The 23901-nt window shown below is 42.7% G+C and overlaps 3 protein-coding genes across 3 annotated transcripts; 2 read left to right on the top strand and 1 right to left on the bottom strand.

The window, feature by feature from the left end:
• Positions 1 to 4066: 4066 nt before the first annotated feature.
• tex2l (testis expressed 2, like) lies at positions 4067 to 16575 on the bottom strand. The gene is given in 13 exon segments (XM_018687768.2): positions 4067 to 4718; positions 4799 to 4919; positions 5600 to 5809; positions 6209 to 6346; positions 7053 to 7153; positions 7155 to 7186; positions 7770 to 7869; positions 7981 to 8130; positions 8333 to 8610; positions 9355 to 9673; positions 9990 to 10190; positions 11889 to 13301; positions 16490 to 16575. Coding segments are annotated over 12 exon segments (3195 nt in total). The 5' UTR covers positions 13260 to 13301; positions 16490 to 16575; the 3' UTR covers positions 4067 to 4544.
• Positions 16576 to 19059: 2484 nt separating this feature from the next.
• On the top strand, positions 19060 to 20760 carry neurl2 (neuralized E3 ubiquitin protein ligase 2). Its single transcript, XM_051066414.1, has 3 exons — positions 19060 to 19189; positions 19268 to 20083; positions 20512 to 20760. The coding sequence occupies exons 2-3, from the start codon at positions 19303 to 19305 to the stop codon at positions 20625 to 20627; spliced, it is 897 nt and encodes a 298-aa protein (XP_050922371.1). The 5' UTR covers positions 19060 to 19189; positions 19268 to 19302; the 3' UTR covers positions 20628 to 20760.
• A 330-nt stretch (positions 20761 to 21090) lies between these two features.
• msrb1b (methionine sulfoxide reductase B1b) lies at positions 21091 to 23597 on the top strand. The gene is made up of 4 exons (XM_018687769.2): positions 21091 to 21291; positions 22049 to 22191; positions 22371 to 22488; positions 22853 to 23597. The coding sequence occupies exons 1-4, from the start codon at positions 21237 to 21239 to the stop codon at positions 22867 to 22869; spliced, it is 333 nt and encodes a 110-aa protein (XP_018543285.1). The 5' UTR covers positions 21091 to 21236; the 3' UTR covers positions 22870 to 23597.
• The last annotated feature ends 304 nt before the right edge of the window (positions 23598 to 23901 follow it).

Here is a 23901-nt window from a genome sequence, read left to right as displayed (position 1 = left end):
TGCAGGGAGAGTCCAGAGCTCTATATCTGACCTGAGGCTCAAGCACAAATTGAAATATAATCTCTTTATCAAAAATAAACCAGTGCAGCTTGTGTTTACTGATTACTCATGACCTGGGTTTCATGGGACATTTGGTAATTGCGTATGTGTCCTGATTGCTCTACTATGGTCCAGTGTTCCATCATTGCTCAAGTTCCTGGTTCGGCTTTTCAAAATCCATCTAGGAAATACTTGAAGGTTTAGGAGTGTCAAGAATTGCAAAAGTCTTTATAAAGTTGGAAAGGTGTAAATCAACAAAGGGTGAAGGGATGTACTTTTTTTTTTTTTGCAACTTGCTGTTGCTTGGGTAAAAAAGAGGGAAAGCAGAAGTGAAAAGATTCTTTGAATTCTACAACTTTTTGAATAATTGCTTAGCTCCTGAAAAAACACACATTCATAATTTCCTTGCTTCACTTTTTCAAAATCTGCTTAGTGCAGCATTTACACAGAAATACGCTTTCACAACTGAAGAAGAGTTTTTATCTTGTGTAGCCACAGGGATATGCCGCACAACACTCTCCAAAATGTTTTTGATGGTAATTTACAATGATGCAACAACACTGTGGATGCACGAAACACTCATTCTCAGCCATCAGCACTGATCTGAGTCTAAAGCTCAGGGTCCAGCACAAACATGAAACTACAGCCTCCCAGCCTGTGCTTCTTTTCCTGATGATTGCACTCTGAGAATGCAGTGGTTTTTTAAGTTCACTGGTTTTGCAGCAAGTTAATCATTAGAAAAATAAAGAGCTCTGACCTCTGTGTTAAGGAAGTTCACAGGAATCAGTTCAGGTAGGGATTTCTTTCTTTATGGAACTATCACAACCAATTTAAATATTAGCATGTCACTGTTTCTTTAAGACAGACTTAGGGTTGTACTTTATCATTTTGCTTCTGTGTGTGTCAGGGGGGTTATTGCTCATAACAATTACAGCTCAGTCTCCTTCCTCAGTCCTGTGTCTTCTTCTTTCAGAGGGGACAAAGGCCAACAGACAGTGTTCAGGCCGTGTTGGGTCTTTCTTTTGTTGTCGACTAGCGTAAATGTCCTCCAGAGGTGGCTGTGCACTGTAGCCCCAAAGACACGCTGAGCCACCTTCACCACCTTCACCACCCGCAGCTGCCGTGTGAGGAAGTAGCTTGGGGGTTCTCTCGACGGTGACACAGTAGAAGTTAAACAGCAGTCTCTGCTTGGCCTTCTTCACCCGGTGAGAGATGTTTCCAGACCATGTGAAACCTGCCATGAAGTAGACTCGCAGGAATTCAAAGTTCTCCACCGTCTCTACCTCCTCGCCTGCCTCTACAGGGCAGAGTGCTCAGTAAGAACATCCTCCCTGTCGGCTGCTACACTGTTATTAGTCCTATTGTGGTGGACTGATCGACAAACTCGATGAGGGTAAAGAAGGAGTGGGGGGAGATATGAACTCCAGTCTTTCTATTTTGGGCTCTTTTGATGAACTGTCTAAGCACTCAGTTTCAGGGGAATTATTGTATTAGATTCTGAACTAAAATGAACAAACAGCATCCAGCACGTGTGTTCTGCTGGTCTGTGTGTAGAGCTGTTACGACTGCATCGTCTGTTGCCCTATCATTAAAGGTTATTAATTCCTGCTTCTCCATTCATGAGGCTTGATAGATCCCTGTTACAGTAATCTCGGTGAGTAACATGTCAACTTGTTGTATAAGGTATAAGCGTTTTGATGTGGGCGGTGCACTCCTGGACATCATGAATTCCAGGAAACCAGCAACATCAGCTTTGTTATACAAGCCTGTTTGTCTTGGGAGTTAAAAATCCTGGTCTTCCTCCTTTCACTTTCCTGAAACTGCATCTGCATATTATATCTACTAAGTGATGTGTGCTCTAATACATGCATCAAGAGAAAGCTCCTGATTGTGGTGCTGTAGCAGCTACTTAAGGTTTAGAACTTATCATTAAATAAATAAAAATTGGCTGTACCTAACAATGCGCCAAAATGTAGATCCAACCACAAGTGTGATTAGAGGACAAGAAAAAGTAACCTGAAAATAAAGGCTGATGGTCATAAACTTTCCAACTCGATGAGGGAAAGAACAAATGAGGATAAGGAAAGGAAAATAAAGTGGAGGGAGAACACTATTCTGGGATGGGCTGGAAACGACTTTGACTGGAAGAGACCAGTGAAACACCACATTGTTCCAAACAAATACAAAACATCCTGGATTCAGCCCCATCTGCCTCCTCTTTTCACCTGGTACAAGTCTTTTTTCTTTTTAGATATACAGGTAGCAGATTGGGACAATAATTCCAATAATTTTACATTAGGTTTAGAATGTAAATTTAACCATTTTATGACAGGATGCAAACGTGCAGCATGGAGAGTAAATGCAGTTTTGGAGGTGGCTGAGTTTGACTGAAAAACAACTTGTGGAATTTGAAAGACGTGATCTTTGAATGCAACTTGTGTCAAAGCAATTAAAAGTGATCGACAGTTTAAGAGCTTTGAAGGTTGAAACGAGAAACAGAACTTTTTTTTTTCTCTGTTGAGAAATGTATGTCAGCAAATAACTGTATTTAGACTTTAGAAAAATGTGAATCTGTGCTGTGAAGATGCAGGTAGGATGGGTGCTGCAGTGCTGAAGGCTGAACCGGTGCTGCCCTCTGCTGCTCACCCTTAGATCCTGCCTGGTGTCTGTCACTTAAAACAAGTTAATGTCAGGTGAACTTGACTTTGTTTTTACAGCTTGAAGGAAGGGAAGTGAATCAGATGACCCAAAAAGACCCGAAAGAGTCTCTTTAAATCTGTGGGTCTTTCTTTAATAGGAGAGGTCATGACAGGTTTAATCACATTAAACACTTTTCTGAATGTACCTGCACCCATCGGTCTTTTTAGGCACAGTGGTTGTGTGTCCACTTCAAAATCTGACCTGGGTTCACTACATTGAACACTGGACAAAATAATTTATAATAATATGGATAAGGCCTCTCTAATGAACCATACTGCAAATAACTCAACAGTATGATCATGAACACATTCCCTCCCTGGCATGTACACTCACACACACATGCATCCTCCTACACACCGTCACACTTCTCTCCCACGTGATTTCACTTTATGCGTCAGGCTGTTTTTTTTTTCACCGTATTCTGTCGTCATTTTGCTGAACAGTTCATTTGAATCTTTCCTTCTCCACCTTGACTTTTGCATCATCGATTTACTTGTTTGTTCTCAAATCAATGAGCATTTGTCACAATTATCTGCCCTTCCCTGCATTTTCATCACTCTGCCCCTGTGTTTCATCCCACTCTGAATCTAATCCTGGCGAGACTAAACCTTGTTTAATATTCTCTCTCAGCAGCTTTTCAGTTTCAAGGCCAGCTCAAGCACTTGCTAAATTTATCCCCAGTTCTTACGTTTGAAATTCAGAGATTTGTATCTGGATAACTCCTGAGGTAAATGAGTCATGTTTTCTGAAGCATCAGAGCAGAGCTCAAAACCAAGAACCATGTTTTTTTCAAGCACGAAGAAGCACATTTTACCACCTCACCTCGTCCCTCCTGTCAAACTAAACTCTGTCTATGAGATGACAGACAACAGACATTTGATCTGTCACTTCATAACAACTGCAAATGATATTCATATCATTTAGGTCAAATGATCCAGAGCTTTGTATCCAAAACAAACCATAAGAATAACTTCCTGAGTAAAAGCATGGGAGTGAGCTGTGTGTTGTGGGCTGCAGGAGCTGCTCAGCTCAGCCTGTAGGGGGCAGTCCTGCTCTCCATCTCATCTGTGGTTCGACTGATTTCGATGCAATCGATACTGATGTTAAAGTTGGCATCATTACCTCCGATCTAAAATTACAAGCATCATCTTGAGCTTTCCCTACTTGATATCCTTACGAAAGAAACTGATTAATAAGAGCTACACCAAAGTAAAATATTAATGACGTCCTCTAAGATGCAGCAATATTGCATTTCATTGGAGAGTTGAAACTATCTTAAAAGATTAACAGTTAACTTAACAGTTTATCTTTTGATGGTATTATATGTCTTCTGTGTGCTGCCTCATGAGGGTGCATGAGAATAGCACTGACATGTTTTTCTCAAGCTTTTATTTAATAATGTCCATCATCTTATATCCAAAGTGACCTTGAGTTGTAAACACCAAAGCAGCAAATAAATATAGATATAATCTCTCACAGGGATCATTCAAATGTAAACATTTGCAAAAGGTATCACTTGTAGTTGTCTGTCATCATGAAATGTACAGCATCTGTAACTCAGACTTTACCAAATCGTTAAATTATCTTCTTGTGATGGTGCAAACGAACTCCAGCTACACCTACAGCGCAATGTGTCAGACTTTTAGAAACTCCTGGCTCAGACATAAACACGAGGGTCTGTAAGTCTATAGAGGCAAATCTAACTTTATGTTCTGTTTGGTGAGTTTCATTCTGCTTCTCCTTTTCTTACCGTGAATATATAATATAAAACCACCTTTCAGCCTCAGCTCTCCTTTGATCCTCAGCTAGTCAGACTCTGCCGTGGAGACCTCAGGTGGGATCCTCTCTATAGACTCTGTGGAGGAGCTTTGGGAGCGTTGGGACTGAGGGGACAGGTGCTGGGAGGCTTGAGGGTGATCCACCCCTGAGTGCATCAGGGGTAAGTAGATGTCATCCATGTTTGGCAGCACAAAAACTTTCTGGAGCGGAAGAGAAACATAACTGTGAGACTTCTTGTGTCACTGAGATGAAGGAGGAAACACTGTAGGTGCAGTTTTACCTGGAACTCGTCCTGCAGTTTCCTCTCAATCCACTCGGTCACGTGGCAGAAAGTCACCTCCCTCTCCCCCAGTTTGGGATGGACGCGTAGATCCAGCTTGGGTGGCACACAGAAACTGTACCTACAGAGGAGATCATCACATTTTTCTAATCAAATGTATCCCATCTGTGTTGTGAGTAATCAGCCACATTTTCAATCTCATGTTGTCTCAACGTTTGAAACGAATATTGATCGGTAGAATAAATAAATGTTCTTCTGGCAGATGAAATGATGGCAGATGACGTGTGAGAAGTGAGTCACTGAATGCTGCTGCTAAACAGCATAAATGTGTTTGAATAAAAATAGTTTCAGTGCAGTGTTGGTACTTTAGATTATATCCTGACCCACTACAGTAGCAACAAATCTTGAATATTTATGTTTATTTTTTGTCCTACTTAGTTCATTTGAAATACACCATATTTATTTTCTTGGTAAAAGTCAGATTACAGTTTAATATAATTTGTGTCAGGCACTTCAGTGTCTGTATTGATTTAATTTAGTTTTATTACTTAATTTCTTTGGCTTTGTTTAAGCACTGACTGTAAATCCTCAATCCTTTATAGTCTTTAATGTCAATTTAATGTCTTTTAATGTAATAGTTTTTGGATCAGTTATAAAGTAATTGATGCCACTGTGCATTTGTATTGCAGAAACATATTATTCAGCTCCACACTGAAGGCCTGGCTCTGCCACTACGTAACATTTTTCATGCTATGCAGTGCTCCTGCTTTTTGTACTTAAGCCCCTGTGTTTTGTTCGTACCATATCCTGTCAGTAGGAGGTGGTGGGATGTTGACGACCAGAGTCCCTGACAGCTCCTGAACCTCCACAGTGAGCAGCAGGGGGGTGTTGGACATCTCCTCAAACTTCTTCTTAATGAACTCGTTCTCCGTCGCCTTCTGGAAATACTTGGATTTAGCGATTTTGTCCACAAATCTCAAAATCTTCCTTCCAGTCCTGCCTCCCCCCGTCCTGTAAGAGAAGATTAGAGGAGGAGAGGAGAGTGTTTGCATGAGCCTGCATTTGTGAGTAGATTTAGTATTCAGATGTGAAAGTCAAAATTTGAGGAGGGATGAGAGGATGAAATGTAAATGTAAGCAACAGCCATCTGGAGTGTGATGACAGCTCAGTTTATTTTCTGCTTTAAAAAAGTGAGTATTCACAACACAGACGTGTAGAAGTAACACTTACTGATGCTCTTTCCTTTGTTTATGTAAATGTGTTTTAACTTACTTATCACTCAAAAGTAGCAGTTAACACATTTGTAGTATTCTTTAATCAATGTGACGTACGAATAACATTTTCTTTTGGTGCTGAATGAAAAAAGTCACATGGTACAGTATTTTTGTTTGATAGTTTGTCAGTATTTACCCTTCAGTTACCGGTGTTGATCCCTTCTCCCCCACCGGACCCTGAGGCTCGGAGAGAAGCAGCTCTTCCTCATCAGACGAGCCAGCGCTGGAGGACTCCTCATCACTGTCCGCCAACACGCTGAGGACAGGCCTGCAGCTGGGAGGATACGCAGTCAGACAAGTGAGGAATGAACAGATGGAGGAAGAAATAAAGGTGAAGATGGAAGCTCGAGTGAAAGATTGACAAACACAAAAACAAGTTTTCTATCTCAGTGTAAAGCTTCAGATGCACCGTAGACAGTAAAGCTTTGCCTGGACTTTAATCCCTATCACTGTGACTCTATGACAGGCAGCTCCACACTTATCAATGCAATGTGAGGCTCCGCAGATCAGAGACTAGACAAATCAGGGGGATCTGTTGTCAGTGTGTGCTATGATAGGAATGGGTTTACTGCAGTTTACTGTTATATCTGATCTCACACACACTACCTGCACTAGGCTATGTGATGAAATATAACTAATAGGCAACAAAAACTCAGGCACAGGTCAGTGAGGGTTGATACTCAACCTTTGAAAACATCTGTATAATGTCTCAGGGAGTTTCTTACTAAAGAGAAATCACAAGCTATTTAAAGATGCTAATGATTTGCATTATGGGGATTGTAGGACTACTTTGTGGCTTTGATTTTCACTATTTCTAAAAATAAAAATCTGTCTCTTGCTTTCATAAAATCCTACAGGAGGTGCAATATTAAATCACCCCTTTAATATATCTGGGTGTATTGAAGTCAATGTTGCAAGTATATTGTGAAAGAAAACTTTACCCACAATCCCTCACTGTGCACACAGTGTGTAGTACTAACCGTGGGCTCCCAGTCTCAGTCGTACAGTCTGTGTCCTGGCCGCCCTCCTTTCCCAGCTTGGACAGGTTGAACTTGGTCTGCAGGGTCATCTGCAGGGCACCAGCGATACACCAGCTGCAACTCCACCCACAGGCCTGAAGGGGGGCAGCACACAGAGGTCAACCTAACGCCACACCCCCCCACCACCACCAAAATGAAGTCAAAGCTCGTGCACACAGCCTAATCTGGACGCACACTGCTCAGTAGGCAGATGAAACAGCTTTTACTGTGATTATCAAGCCTTGAAATTAAATTAATAATAAACTGCGACAGATTATAATTTCCCCTCAGAGCCTGACAAATGTGGACTGAGCGAGAGAAACAGAGAAAAGCTGAAAACAGGATAATTTGTTGACAACGGGCGGTTGTGTAACAGGGAAGCGGGCGGGACCAACAGAGGCTGACACACTTTAAAACTCCCTCCTGTAATTACGAGTGTTTGACTGCCAGACTGCCTGATTTTAAAACACATACACGCTCGTACGCATAAGCCAATATGCTCTAAATGTTGAAGGCCGCGGCGTAATGGCTCCTCTGCTCTGTGAGATTACAACAGGATAACAACGTCTGATCTGATGCTCTGCAGTACTCAGCTGTAATCACATGAGCAACAGGTCATCCTCTCACTCATCTCTCACGCTGTGTGTGTGTGTGTGTGTGTGTGTGTGCTACACTCACCTCGGTGGTTAACCTCTGGTCTGGAGGTAGAGGTGATATGTGGCATAGAGCAGCCCATATCCAGCTCAGTCAGAGTCAGCTCATTCATAAAGTAAGGCAGCTGCAAGGAAAACACCACGAGTTTAAAACGACATCAAATTCTGAATATTTAGAATTCACCTTTTCCATGTCTTTAAAGTACCACAGTAACTTTCAACAAAACTGCTCGCACTCTGATATTGCTGAGCTTCTTCTGGATCTTGTGGGAGACGGCGTCGGCCCAGTGCCTCTCTCGCAGGAAGTCCCAGAAGATACGACCAATTAGAGCGTTAGCCCACGCGGTCTGGCTTTTCCCAGGGTACTCTGCCAGATCACAGATACACTGCAGAAAAAGACACCTGAGTCAGGGCTAAGCAAGGACAGGAGAGGGAGCTGTATGTTTAGGACGATATAAAAAGGAGAACAGAAAAGTTGGGTGCTTTTATTACATGTCATACATGACTAGAGTTATTTTTGACTCACTGATCAAGGATTATGTTGTTCTCTGCATGCTCTACACTATATAGACTAGTAGCATCACTTACGTTTCCTTTAATGGTGGGGCTTGTCTCTGTGCTGCTGGCTCCAGGGCTGGAGAGGGGCGTCATCTCCTCTGCGGCCAGGAGACGAGCCATGTAGCTGGGGTAGTCGAGCAGTGAAACGCCCCTGGTGCTGCTGGAGGTCTGACTGACATTAGCTGCAGGGATGCAGGAGACTGGAGGGGCACAGGGGGCATCATCATCACTGCTGCCCAGTCTGCTGGAGCCTCTGCTGCTTGGGATATTACTCGGGGCAGAAACACTCTGTGCCGCTGCTGGGTCACCTGGAAGACATTTACCTGGTTGGTTTAGATAATGTTCATGGCAGAATTTATTTTTGTTTTCTCTTTACTGTCAGTTCTTTGGAAATTAGTGCCTTTTGGTTGAAACAGAAAAAGTAACTGCCATGATTTTAGAGAGCAGGAAGATGCAACTTGCGATGGTAAATTATATTTCTCCACTTTCACCTTCTTGCTATTTTGACCATTTATTTTGTACCTTTAGACAGTGCCAGGCTTGCTGTTTCCCCTTGATTTCCAGTCTGCAAAGCTACTCAGCTGCAGGATTCAGTTTAAAACTTGAGGTATAAACATGAGACTATTAATCTTCTCATCTCATTCTCAGCAAAAAGTATATTTCCCTATTGACTATTGACTCCCATGAGCCCACGAGAACAGAGCAGCGTGCTCCTAACTAATGCATTAACAAGAAAGGAAGTATGACAGATCAAATGATTTGATGCCAGATTTGTATTAGGAAATAAAAAGCAAATGAGTAATATATATATATTCACTCTCTTCCCACTCAGTAGTTTTCTTCAAAACAATCTCAGCTAGATTTTTTTCAGGATGCCACTGCCCTGTCAGGTCACCAAACAAATGTGAGATCTGTGTTCCCTTGAAAGGGATTGGCTTTGAAATGCAAAGAATTGGAGCATGTAATCCATAATCCACACATGTATAGCATTTGAATAGATGCCTTATCTAGAAGCCTTCTCTTCTCTAATGCATTATTAACGTTTCTCATACCCGATCTGGACACACATCTGCCAGGTCTCTGTCTGTCCCTCTCTGAGTCCGTGGACGCAAACATGAAATGACGAAACCACTCTTCTTTCTCTCGTCCCGTGCGGCCGAAGAGGTAAAGAGTGGTGGGCAGATCATGGGCGGGTTTGGAGGAACTTTGTTTCTGACTCGTCGGTTCAGCTCCTGGCTCCTCTCCCCGACTCTCCTCCGACCTTCCTCCCTCATCCTCCAGGGAGTTCACTCCCCTGGCCAGCTGGACGCAGATGGGATACTTTGGGTTCCACACCCTCTTCCGAGCCAGCACAGATGGCAGCAGGAATACCTTTGGGGAACAGTGGCAAAGCAAAAGACAACTGTTAAACGGACAATAAAGTCAGATGTCCCATTTATGAATTATTCATTAATGCTGAAGAGTTTGACCAATATTAGAAGTTGATTTAAACGTTTCTTTCCAGTTAATCTTTATTTCAAGTAAGCTTTTCTCCATCTTTGTTTATTTTCTTTCAGGCATTACATGTAATTATAGGCAGTGCACTTTATCTGCAGCTCTGCACTGACTGCATAAATAAGAACATCACCAGAATACCAAAATGTATCATAAAACAGGCTCAGATACAGTACAGATTTTCCCTTCATACTTTGCTCTTTGCAAGATGAAAACAGCGTGACTTGACAAAGGTGGGCTCAGGGACTCTCTCGTCGTACGTGGCCCTGCGGCTGATGTTGGTACGTGGGGAGTCCAGGCGGAGACAGGAGCCCTCCAGGGTGGCAAACACAGAGTGAGTCAGAGCTGGATGGTAGGTTTCTGGGTCGTAATCATGCACCTCATTCATCCAGCCCTGGAAAGACAGAAGGAAAGTGCTGATTTAAATCAACACTACACACAGTTTCAAGTGAGAAATAAACACTTCCAGTCCTGAGAATCACACTGTGGTGTTTGTAATCAGCCTAAAAAAGAAGCACAGAACAAAAGGTGGTAAATTCACCTCTGTAGATTTCAAGATAATTGATTTTTCAAGTGGACAGTCATCCACAATGATGAGTCAGATTTATCTGAAGCTTTCAGAAAAGTCTGAGTTTACCAGTGGAGTTACGGCCTGTTGTGAACGCTACAAGTAGGAAACTGATAATCATGGTAACACAAATATGACGTTAACATGATATTAGACACAGGGTTGGGTTAGGTCAGACAATTCTGTTAGAACAAATTGATCTGTGAGCCTCAACTGTAATGGCTAAGAAATTACTGTTTGCCATTTTGAGAAATATTCACATTCATTTTTATATTTTTACTCACTAAGATTAAATTTGTAAAAAATCACACTATTTCTTTAATGTCCAAACATTAAGTCAAGGTGACACAAAAATTCAAATATTTAGAATAACTCCATAATTCTGATAGACATAACGCACTATTAGTGTAACTTTATTGCCTTTAAAAACCTGTGAAAAGAAGTGAAAAAGTAAAGAGCTTGAACTCCGTCTTAATGCTCCCATTGACTGATAAAAATGTCTCTCTCTCTCTCACACACACACACACATATAAAATATATTCAGCACTGAAATTCTATTAGCACTTCATTAATAGTGGTGTCAGCCCCTGCCTTCATCTCAGACTGTTCTTATTCTGTCATCTGATTATCAGACGACCTCTGAAAGCACCTCACAAACTTTGCAGCTCTGACTTTCACATCTTAACAGCCCGCAGACTGAAACCAAACTGCTAACGACCAAACAGGGGAATTAGTTCAATGCTTAGACAGTAACCCCCCCAATCATTTCCAACTGTCACCACCACTCTTCACCCCCCCATCTGCCTCGTGGCCTGACAAATTGCAGCTTCCTCCTGCCTGTATCCCCCACTAATTGCCTCTGGAACTGACAGTGTCTGGGTGGTAGCTGTCCTCGCCGGTTGCCCAGTGTCAAGCTCAACCAGGAGGAGAACAGTAATTACCACTGCAGCTCCAGCAGTTTTTAGCATTGAAGTTTTTAATTGCATTCTGGGCACAGTGCACAGTTGCATGCTGCTTTCAGAAACCTTTAATCTGTGAGGGAAGGAGTCAGCAGAGTTGCTGAAGTGACTCGCAGACTTGACACTGTTTTAGAACAAATTAGCAGGGGTGAAAACTAATTACAAGGACTCTTGTTACTGTAATTGGTGTAGCTTTTAAACACCCTTTTTAAAGTGCATTCAGGTATCAGTTACTTTTATTAAGTAGCTGGATTGGAGCATTGAATTGATTGAATTGGCGCAAAACTGGATGATAAAGTGTTTTCAACTGACAGTTGCCTGACAAGTAATTGTCAGATTTGTTTCCCTAATTGATGAACTATTCCTTTAAGAGACGTTGGGAGGAACAAATAAGTGAAATTCAAAGTGTGATGATTCTTTATGACGACTATAAGTGTTTTTTTCTCGCATGCTATTTATGGAAAACATGTTGAGAAATGTGTGAGTATTGGAGTGAGGCTGAGATGGCTGAAAATAAGGTGCCACCAATGTGACAGTTTCCTCCTTAATGATTCACCCACTTTACCTTGAGGATGTCAGGCTCAGTGTTGACATTGCCACCTGTCAGAATCACCTCTCCCAGCAGGGTCTGTGCTGGTCTGTGGGGAGGAGCTGGGCAGTGAGACCTGGAGGAGCCCATCCTAATGAGCAACAGTCCTAGCAAGAAGCCCAGCGCTAATCCCAGAGCCAGGCCAGAGAAGTATGGACTGAGAGGTAGGATGAAGTAGCCGTAAGACAGCACTGCCACACAGAACAAACTCATGCGGGGCAGAGGATGAGGTGAGGTCTGAACCAAGGCTGGTGCGGGGACCTGAGAACCAGCAGGCGGTCTCCTCGCCTGCCTGCGTGTCTCGATGGCTAATACTTGCATCATATCACCATCAGTGCAAATTTCCAGCTCCTCCTCTCTCTTATGTTGTCTGCTGTGATGCACAGGACAGGGGCTGCGGTGAATTCTCCCAAGGTGTCTCACAGAAGGCCAGTCAAAAACAGAAGGCAAAACATCAGCATCTGTTTTTCTAGTATTCCTCACAGGAGAATCTGAGAGAACAGTGTCCGTGCTGCCTTCACGGCCCAGACCTCTGGAGCTGGCCTGGTGAGCCCCCTGCATCCTACACTGGTGTTTGGGGCTGCCTGCGCTCTCTTCTCTCATGATCTTACTGAACATGCTGCTCAGGGGTTCGTGCACGGCCTCTGAGAGCTTCCTCTTGGTGTCCTCCAGCTCCATTTTGAAGAAGCCGCCTTTCAGACCCTCTGCGCTGGGGGAGAGGGAGCTCGGTGAAGGGGGCGCAGTACGAGAGTCCCCGTTGCTGCGGTTTTTTGGTTGGGTCAGCTGCTTCCACAGGTGGAGGTTGAGGCGAGAGTCCGATTTGGACTGAGACACCTCGGGCTCCGAGCGGGAGATCTCCGTGGAGATCGACTTCACGAGGCTGAGGAGGGGCTTGGGTCTAAGGGTGGAGCCTTCTTTCAGCTCCAGCTCAGTGGACAGAGACTTGACCAGGCTTGCGAGGGGTCGGTGGGTAGGTGAGGATGGGCCCGGGGAGAGGAAACTGGGGCCAGTGGCGGAGCAGTTCCCTAGAGAGCCAGGTGAGGAGGGTGAGAGGGGGACGTGGAAAGCTTGAGACTGTAACCCTCTGTCATCCTCAACAGAAAGCTGCCTCTCCTTAGAGAGAGATATAGACGGGTAGTCCTCATCGTGATCAAGGGAGAAGATGAGTTCACTGTCATCTAGGCTGTCCCACTCTCCCTCTGTCCCAGTCAGCTGGATCACAATCCCTCGGGGGAGATGTCTTTTGGTCCCGAAGGAGGGGGTACCAACAGGGGAGAGTTTGTGGGTGCCACCACCTCCTTCTTTATCCTCGCTTCTTCTTTCCCCATTTCTTCCACTCTCTGCCATTTCTTCACTTTTACATCGCACAGCCGAGGCACCTACAAGTCACTGGAAGAGAACAAACGAAGAACACGGTCAGCTACATTATTAAGCCTCGGAGGCAGAACAAATAAAAGCAGTCAGGGAATGAGCCGTGCAGCGAAAGAGGAAGGGCATCTTTTCTGTGCTTGCGCCTCATTTTCACAGAAACTGCTTACTGGTGCCAACCATGTATTAGTGTGCGACGATCATGTAGTTTAGCTCTGAAGAGCCGTGGAATTCTACATTAATCTGAATACTAGTGAGCCCGAATCAGAGCCAAGTAAGCACCTCTCCCATAGCTGTCGCTCCACATACAGAATGAGTTTTAGAGGCAAAAATAGACAAGACAGACTTTCTCCCCCAAATGTTGCACAAACTAGGGCAGCTCAGGCTTGGATCTAATGTCTTTAGGGGTCTGATTGGATGTCTGTGTAGAATTCAGTCAGTTTATATGCCGGGACATTTGAACACAAGGATATGAAATGAAAAAGCATCAATTTAAAAGATGCAGCTTTTCCATATAAAACAAGAGGAGCATATTTTTGGCATTGTAATCTCCAAACAAATACCTGAATGTTTTCGTGACAAAACAGGCGTCATCACACTGACTGGGCAGAGTAGTAAAATTCACAAAGTCATTTCCTCAAGGAAAGAACTACAGTTTCCTCCAGTTTCATCCCGAGGAGCCGACTGTCAAACGTAAAAACCCGGAGTCACAGCCCTCCCTCTGATGTCTTCTCGAGCATCTTAAAGAGTTACTTATGTAACCCAGGGATGAACAGTGAGTTCAAAGATTCTCTGTATCACTCCTCCCATGTGGTATTTGTGTGTCTGCAACATTATGTGTTTCCACATAACACATCATGCAGCCACCACCTACGACTTGTCAAACTGATACTAGCAAACTAACAGAGAACAGAGAGCAATGTGCACTATCAGCTATTATTTTGTGGAAGAAAGGAGCAGTTCTGCATCACTAGACACAAGCTAGTTAACAGCACAAAGGCCTGATGGAGACCCTTTTAATCGCTGTGTCTCTGGGTCAAGTGCCCTGCTCCTTATGCAAGTTAAACCCTACCTTTGACTGGTCAGATTTACGTAACTGTATTACAGCGCTTTGTGGCACAATTTCAACCAATTCCACAGCAGCTGGTGGATTCTGACTAATCTGCTCTCACCCAAAATGGATGGTGGGGAGATAAACCTCATAGACACACATGCAGCCAGGCGGCATTAGACCTTCTTCATAGTGTTTTGCACGGTGGGAAAAAGGGACAAGAAGTTGCCAGAAAACACACACGAATGCACTCGCACGCACATTAGAGAGGCTAAACTACTGTTAAGCTAGCAATGTTTTGTCCAGGCTTATTGTGGAACATTAACAGGACAGGGTGATGTTGCCATATTGTTAGTTTGGAAACTGCTGAATATGGACTCCAGCTGCTGCTGTGTTTTTCACTTCTACAGATGTCACTGCAGCTCCCAGTCAGGCCGCTAAACTGAAACATGTAGGTTTGGCTTCAGAGACTCAAGGGTCATGCTAGCAGCTCTATGGCTAATAGAGAATAGGTTTCACCCTCTTGGAACCATGAATGTCTGTGCTAATCCATTTAGCTTCTTCATACGGGTAGAAATATTATCCTAAAGATTTTGCCCTTAAAAGTGTACGTGTGATCTCTGCTCACACTCCTGACTCTGTCTTTTGGGTTTTAGGTTTAACTATGTTGTTGGAAGTATTCAGCTGTGACAACCCCAGAGGCCACAGAAAGCTGAGTGGTTTACACAAGGACAAGCAAAGGAAGGCAAGAATACAAAGAAGTGCTGGGTGAATGTGATAAATACTGTATGTGCACGATTTTTAGGATTCTAGGGGCCAGTGAGTCACCTTTTTGAGCTTTGATTTGCACGGTCAACCTTTCATTTCAGGTTCGTAAACTAGCAGCATGAGACACTCAGTGATAAACTGCTGTAAAACAAATATGAGAGAGCTGTTTAGAGTCCCATAAAGCTGCATGTGAAATACAGAGTGATCATGTGACAACTGTGGCACGAAACACAGCACACATCTGCTCCGAGGCCGCTGCGAAGTGTTCGATCAATCCTTCACATTCTCAATCAGTAAGAGTATCAACCTAACAGCATGTCTGTGACTCAGTGAGAGTGTGTGTGTTTGTGTGTTTGTGTGCCACCCTCTGATCAGACACGAACAGTAACAGATTAACATTAATGCAGGGTTTTACTGTGAAATCTGACAAATCACACAGCCGGATTAGGGGCTAAACCAACATTTGGTGGGGTGTGCTCCCAAGCTAGCTCATCTCCATGACCCACTGTTGAGTGCAGTTATTAGTAACACCACAATCCTGGAATCCCCTTACTATCAGTACTCTTGTTCTTATATTTAAGGTCATGTACATATGGATGACAAATTAAAGGAAAATTCTGAATAAATGAGCAGAGAATCAAATGCATGATCAAAACACATCCCCCTGTTCAAACAGCTTTAATGTAATTATAAGAAATACTATTTAATATTAGACAACATACATCCGTCTCAATATTAAAACAGATGTGCAATTTTTGTTTTATTTATATTTTGTATTATTGAGAGACACTGACTGTATATAAAGAGTATATTATACAACATATATACAGTTTATCCCCCACATTGTTGATAACTGATTAATTGTTCATTTCTCGAGTAAAGATGTTAAACATTTGTTCGTTGCAGCTTCTCAAACATGATCATTTGCTGCTTTTTGTCATATGTGATGGTAAAATGAATATATTGGAGTTCTGGACTGGTGGTCGAAAAAACAGTCAACTTAATTATGTGAGTTACACCACATTCTGTAATGGGAAAACTATGGAGAAAATTAAGACATATATTAAGTAACCAGTGCGCCCTATACATATAAAAATATGTGACCCAATCCTTATAAAAACGAGGTCATTATAAAATACAAATGCACATAATACAGCATGTGATCCCCAACTTCTGGAGTGATAACAGTAAAATTCAGTTCAACACCTTCACTCCACTCCTCTTACTGGACGACTCACGTTCACAAAACAAGTGTGACATGCAGATAAAACAGCAGAAGTGGAAGTTATTTTGAACAGAGCTGCAAATGTCTGCAGCCCTGCTAATGATTTGCACAGAGAAAACAAAGCATGCACGGCAACAGAAATGGAGATGAGGGATGTGTACTTACCTGAATGATACTTTTGTGCATGGAAATGTGACTGAACCTGCCGGTCAGTGTTGTCTTCTGCTGCTTCCCTCTCCATTTGTGCGCACAGGGACCGCGGAGTGAGGAGTCTCAGCGATCTCTCCCTCCCTTCTCTCTCCCTCTCTCTTCCTCTCTCTCTTTCACGCAGTCACACACACCTCCCCTTAACCGGCTGCCTGCATCCAGATGTGTCATGCGCTGCCGAGAATCACAGCTCACCAAACTGATTATGAAAAGCATGGCCTCGCTGCATGGTAATCCAGATTAAGAGTCCTGCAGCCCCAACAGATGCACACACAAACTCACCCACACAAATATGCTTGCAGAGTGTAAATGCTGTCTAATTGTACAAAACAGGGTGAAAGCTAAAGTTCAGCCTGAGGGTTAAGTGGCATTATTTTCTATCTTTCTTTTGCTCTACAATCACAAGCCTGCACCTGACTTTTTCACATTTCCCCTGTTAAGATGTCCGAAGGCAAGGAGATGGAGCTTGAAATATTCTCATGACAAGAAAGAAAAAAAGAAAGAAAAAAGAGGATAAAATAATGAATTTCCCCTCTTTACTTCTCTCTTTCCCTCCCTCGATCTTGGCCTACATAAAACACACTGGAAGCCCTAGAAATGACAATATGAAGAACAGGGCAGAGTGGTGTGCAGCCTCCAGCTGGGGTGAGAGACAATAACCCTCATCCATCATCCACTGGAGGAGGTGTTCCTGGAGAGCCTGACTGACAGTATTTACTCAGGACCACATATAACAGGAATGTACACAGAATATGTAGAGTTTAATCATCTCAGCTTAAATTTTACACTAATGCATTATATTTGGCAGATTTACCTTATACTGATGTCTGCATCATAGTGAATAAATTACCCTCAAAAAGCCTGGAACTGCTTCATTATTAGCATTGCAAATAAACTATGACAGACTTTTTTCTTGTCTGGTTCCAAAACAATATTGGTTTTGATTGATTTATTGTACATTTTCAATAATATGGCTGACTGTGGCTTAATAGGTAGATTGGGGATGGTGAGTTTGATTCCCAGCTCCTCCGGTCCACAAGTCGAGGTCTCAATTCAAAAGTGTCAAAACAACAATCTGTCTAAACCAAAGCGTGTATTCACAGGTCCATGGGAATCGTACATGCAGACCTCAAACCTGAAAATGTTATGGTTGCAGTCAGCAGCAGCCACTCAGAGTCAAACTTATGGACTTTGTCCTGGTGTCTGTGTGCAGATCACCTGGTACAGGGCACCAGAGGTGATGCTACATATTCCATTTAATGAGGCCATCTTCAGTATGCGGTCTCTAGGCCTGGTAGCTGCTGAGCTGGATACTGGGTGTCCGCTCTATCCTGGGCAGATGGACAATGACGTGTTGAGCATCACTGTAAAAACTCAGGGCCAGCCAGCAGACTGTGTGCTGGACTGTGGAAATAGAACAGATTATTATTTCCACAGACAGCAGAGCAGCCAGCAGCGCTGGAGATTTAAGACACCAGAGGAGTTTGCGTACAAGACTGGCTCTGTGTTCATGGTAGGAGATACATCAGACTCAGTGTCTTGATGACCTTGAGCAGATGATGGAGACAAAGTGTGAACACCAGAGAGACCAGCTGTTTGGAGACCTGGTTGAGAGGATGCTGCAGCTGGATGCAGACCTGCGCCTCAAACCCAAAAAACTATTGTTCTGGTAGTAATGAGTACAGTTCAACCATAATGGACAGATCAGAAAAGACCAAATAAGGCTGTAGCAGCAAAACCCCTGAGTGTATTGAAGTTACTAAGGGTGTGTTTTATTTCTCATGAATTTCACGTTTCATTTAAAAAGGAAAGAATGTGTTAAATGTACCTAATCTCACTTTAAAGCCCCAGTCTAGATTAGTGATCTCTTCCCCTGCAAGGAAATAGTTTCTTATGTACACATCACAATTACTTCAAATTACTCCAGGTATGTAACTAATGAAGGCTATGAATTACCCTCTAATTTGTTTATAGTCAATGTGATCCAGCCTTTAGACCTTTAGACTGAGGTGATATGAGTGACATAGTGTGCAGGAGCCTTTACGCTAACAGTTTCCCTTTTTAAATATAATTCTTTTTTCATTATTATGCTATAATTCCATTATCATAATAACTCTCTACAGAAATATATACCCTGGTGTATTACTGTAATTGCTGCTTTACATAAGAATGAAATCCAGACTGTATTTGCATGGACTATATTTAGAGTACAGCTATGAAAGGCCTACTGTTTAGCATATCTCCCCGGCATATGGTATTATGATAATTACGCAGCTATTACTTCAGTACATGGGTTTGCGAGATTAAATGAATGCGGGCGCCCAGGGGGCTTCATCGCTCCCACTAACCCCAACACAATCTCTGTGCATGTCTGCTGTGTGAGTGACTGTGGGCATGTGCATGTTGGCCAACCCCCTCACCACACACACACACACACACACACACACACACACACACACACAGAGAGAGAGATACCTTGCCATCTGTTGACATATGCAGCTGTTCAAAAATAGCCCTCTACCAGAAGCTTCTCTGAGTGGCCAGCAGATAGGCAGAGCAGGGCTCTCGTGTCTGTGCAAGTTGTTTTGTCTCTACAACGACCACATGTTGACCACTAAGTCAGAAACTACTGCAAGACAGTTCAACTGGAAAGGTTTTGTAAGTCAGACTTTTTTTGTTGTGTTTTTTTCCAACTGGGAATTTCTTGTTAAGAATCATTACTTTTCTCTACACTAGAGAGACTATTTGAATTGGTGGAGACATACTTGAAAATGGAGCCTTTTTCTGACCAATTTATGGAATTCCACCCCATCCACGGTACCAACGTTAGACTGGACTACTCAGGAACCCAGGCCACCCGGGTGGAGAGCTTTGCCAATGGAGTGTGTTTCAGCAAACACCCTCTGAAGCCTGGGGAAATTTTTCTCATAGAGATCGAGGATAAGGAGCTGGGCTGGTGCGGCCACCTCCGGATCGGCCTGACCGCCAGGGATCCCAGGACCTTAGAGGTGGTACCTGAGTACTCCCTCCCAGACTTGACAGACCTGGGAGACAGCTGGGTCTTTGCCATCACTCGCAATCACAACAAGATCATAGAGGATCCTGGGGTCCAAGAGGTCGGAGAGGGAGGACTGGCGGGGGGTCATAGGCTTGGGCGGGGGGAGGCTGAAGATGGAGCTGGAGGTGTGGGAAATGGAGGCGGAGGAGGCAACAGCATGAATCCAAAGACTTTCTTTACTGACTCTCACTTGCACATCGAGAACGTTCGGATCCCCAGAGACAAGCTGGTCGGTAGGAGCCGGCCCGGACGCTTCAGCCACATTTTGGATGACTTGTACAAGACCAACGCACTGCCTCCCACAGCCAGACGAAGCAGGATAGGAGTACTGTACGTGCCTAAAGGCAGAGACCTGGCTGATATGCACATTGTTATCAATGGTGAGGACATGGGAGCTTCTGCAAAGGGGATCCCCACAGTCCAGCCTCTCTATGCTGTGGTGGACGTCTTTGCCGCTACCAAGTGTGTCCGAATCGTCCAGGTGGAGTATGGATGTGAGTGTCACAGTGATTCTTTTGATCATGGATGGATTATGAGACAATGGGCCCCTGGCTACAGACATGTCGCTGACTGTTACTGATGGAGACACAAAATGACTACAAATGACATGCTGTTTTGTTTCTTTCAGTAACATTTTACAGGTGAATCAGAACTCTCAGACTCTCTGAGATACAGAAATACTCAGAGATAATGTTTATAGTTGTTTTGTATCTCTTTGCAGTTGCTTTGTAGTCATTTTGCATCTTTTTTAACACTAATTTGTGTCTTTTATGGTCATCCTATGATTGACTTTCTAGCAAGAAATATTAACTCTCACTTCATACGGCAGCTCTTGCTCGTGATGAGCCAATATTACTTCTCTTCATTACCTTAACTCTACAAATCCACTGCCTTTTTGTTCTCTCTTTTCTGTCTCTCGCAGTTTCATCCTTGCAAACATTGTGCAGGAAGGCCATTCAGAAGCACATCGTCCACAGGATGGCCATTGACTGGCTGGAGCTGCCAGAGGCACTCAAGCACTACTGCAAGTATGAATGAAGGATAAAGACCTACAACAGATGGAAATATCATTTCTGAACTCTCCCAGTTTCCATCAAGAAAAGAATATTTATTTTCAATATGAGACTCTGTGTTTTATCATACAATAAAGCTGAAAGTGTTTTGATGGTCATGCTCTTGATACTTGCCGATACTGACACTACAGACACTGATAAAGCTAACATATGTCTGAGATGACTGTTCAACTTGCAGCAATAGACATCAGATCCCACTGTAGATGTTCGTATGTAACAGTGAGAGTGATCTGCATGTGTCATACTCATACATTTCCTCAGACTTTAAACATAACCTGTTTCCTTAGTTTGGGTTTTTACAAAATAGTATTAATGATGCCATGCTGAGTAGCAGCTCTACCAATCGCTGGAACAGCGTTTCAGACGCGCACCTGTGCGCCTGCTGTCAGACACTGACATCTAGTGTTAATACAGATAACAGCAGTGGGCGGAGTTCCCGTTAAATCTCCAGCCAGGATCACCTCACACGAGAAGGAGGAAAGCAGCTACTCTTCCTGCCCGCCGTTTAAAAAAAGACTGAGCCAGATTAACCAATATTTCTTTGCCTTTATCTGCTCTGTAGAGACACCGCAACATGTCTTTCTGTCAGTTTTTTGGCGGTGAGATCTACAAGGATCATTTCAAACCAGGTGAGCAGCGATGACTGTTATTCAGTGATGTGATGTAACCTCCTAGTCTGGATTATGGAGGACGAAATTACCTTTTTATTTTTAATTTGCGGCTACTGTTTTCACTTAATTAACGCTTTTAAAGCGTATTTTCGGCTATACAATTAACAATTTTATCACATACTTGTAATATCATTGTGTAATATCACAGTGACGGGTGCAGAGGGAGAGCGCGTCTGTTGGTAAAATCTGAGTGATAAAGAGTAGTTTGTCTCTATTTTTATTTCATAATATTTCATAATTTGTCGGATTAGTATGAAGCTTCTAATATAAATAGATAACAATAAGAAATAAATCTCTTTATTGATGATCATGGTGAAAGCACCGCAGTAATATGAATTTGCTTCATATTGAAATCAACTTTTTAACTCTACGATGTGGTATGTTATTAAAATGACGCCATTTTTCTTCGGCTTGTAATCCCTCAAAAGAAAGCAAGTTGGGACTTCATATTACATGTTGGAGCCTTAATGTTGACACAAGTTGTCGGCTGATTTTTAGAGATTTGAAGAGGTGAAAATGTATTTTTAAAAACGCAAGAAAAAGAAAAGTAAGGGTGAACAAAACTGACCCCTCAGATTTACTTTTGGACCCACAAGGGTGTTTGGACACCTTAGGTTGGGAACCACTGCCCTATTCACATTATTTTCAATAATAATCTTTTTATGTTGGGGAATGAAACAAAGCAACTGTCTTTAAAAGTAAATGTCTCCTGCAGGTATGTATGTGTGCTCCAAGTGTAACCATCCCCTGTTCTCCAGTCGGTCCAAGTTCGCCCACTCGTCTCCTTGGCCAGCTTTCACAGACACAATCAGAGAGGACAGTGTCACCAAGATGATGGAGACTCTCACTGCCTACAAGGTCAGAGACCCAGTAATCTTATTTTACAGCTCATAAATTTGCTGTTGCTCATTTTAAAGGACTGGCCCATCTTTGTTTTACTGCTAGAGCATCATTTACAATCAATAATCTATACTTTCATACCTGGCATATAAGCTACAACAGGTGATTTCATGTGTATTGGTTTTGTATGTACCCAGGTTCTGTGTGGCAAGTGTGGCAACGGGCTGGGCCATGAGTTTGTGAATGACGGTCCAGAAGAGGGAGTCTCACGTTTTTGAATATTCAGCCACTCGCTCAAGTTTGTCCCCAGCAAAGGTAAACAGATGTGAGCGAGGCATTCTGGACTAACTGCTGTTTCATTTTAAATCATAAAACCTGCCTCTTCATAAACAATGCTGTGGGTTACTCAGGACAATCCACAAAACCCCACTCTCAGCTATTTTAATTGGGAACTATTTTTAGCCAAAAGTAGAAAATAATGAGAACTGTCCACAGCGAACCCTGCAGATTCTTTAAAACAAGTAGGACACTGTTCCTCTCTTGAGGGATGTTAGTTTGGGGGTTTTGAGGATGTGCGGTGTGTTTTTTTTTTTTCCACCTCCATTTCTGTAGCTGTGAATCAGTGTTGTTGCACATGCTTGCAGAGTGGCAGTAAGCGTCTCTTTTGTCTCTATCTCAGGAAAGGACAAACAGTAAAGAGCGAGGTATGAGTTTTCACTCCAGCTGCTGTATCTGCTGCTCGGTCCAGGACGTGTGAACAGGTCGGGTCAGCGGATGATGTGGACAGGAGAAAGGCCTCGGGAGGGACGTCCTGTCCACTGAAGAATCTTTGACCAGCCTGTGACACCTCTGCAAATATTCCTTTACAAAACTTTGTCATATTTCTTGAATACCTCATGATTATTATTATGTATCTCTTAATAAAAATGTATCAGTAGATGCATGTCTTTGTAGCAACAAATTAGCCTTACAACAGTTCAAAATATTTATCAGGCACTCGCCAGTTATTGCTGCTATTGTTTTCACTTTAATTTACATCATACTGCCTGTATCATTTACCTCCCCAAGGTAAATGTAACCACATTATCTATGCACTGGAGAAACCCATTGTTCTAGTCAGTCTGCACTTTTGTTATCTGTTCTATTTTGAAAATACACAGTAGCAAAGAAACTGTTCATACTACTGTATGGATCAGATGCATTTCAGCTCCTTACATGAACTGTAAGCTTCTATATTTTTGCCTGAGCAAAGAAGCAGAATACTACATCTCTCAGAACATTTGTGCATTTGCATTCAATTTTGAAAAACTCAGATCAGAGTCAAAAGTGTAGCGGAAATATAATGGAAGTTTTTAATTTATCCTCCATGGTGATAGTATATTGAAACTCATATAAAGGAACAAACAATAAATTATAGTTTGATAGATTTTTGTCTGTTATGGTTTATTTGTAGTGGTTGGATGTTAGTACATTTACTGGAGTACTGTAGTAAGGTGAAATTTTGATTTATTTGACATTTTATGGTACTTTATAGTTTACAATTCAGAAATGTGATGATAGTTTACCATACTTTTACATTTATCTGACAGCTAGTGACATAAAAGATTATGAATTTACATTTAAAACATGATGAGTACATGAAACATGATGCACTGTTACACAGGAACTACAACTACAAACTAATAACAGTATGTAAAATAGTCCACCTATTTATAATACTTCACTCAC

Source organism: Lates calcarifer, linkage group LG23 (assembly GCF_001640805.2).
Source record: "Lates calcarifer isolate ASB-BC8 linkage group LG23, TLL_Latcal_v3, whole genome shotgun sequence".
In the NCBI taxonomy this organism is placed as follows: Eukaryota; Metazoa; Chordata; class Actinopteri; family Centropomidae; genus Lates; species Lates calcarifer.
This window is presented reverse-complemented; position numbering and strand designations above follow the sequence as displayed.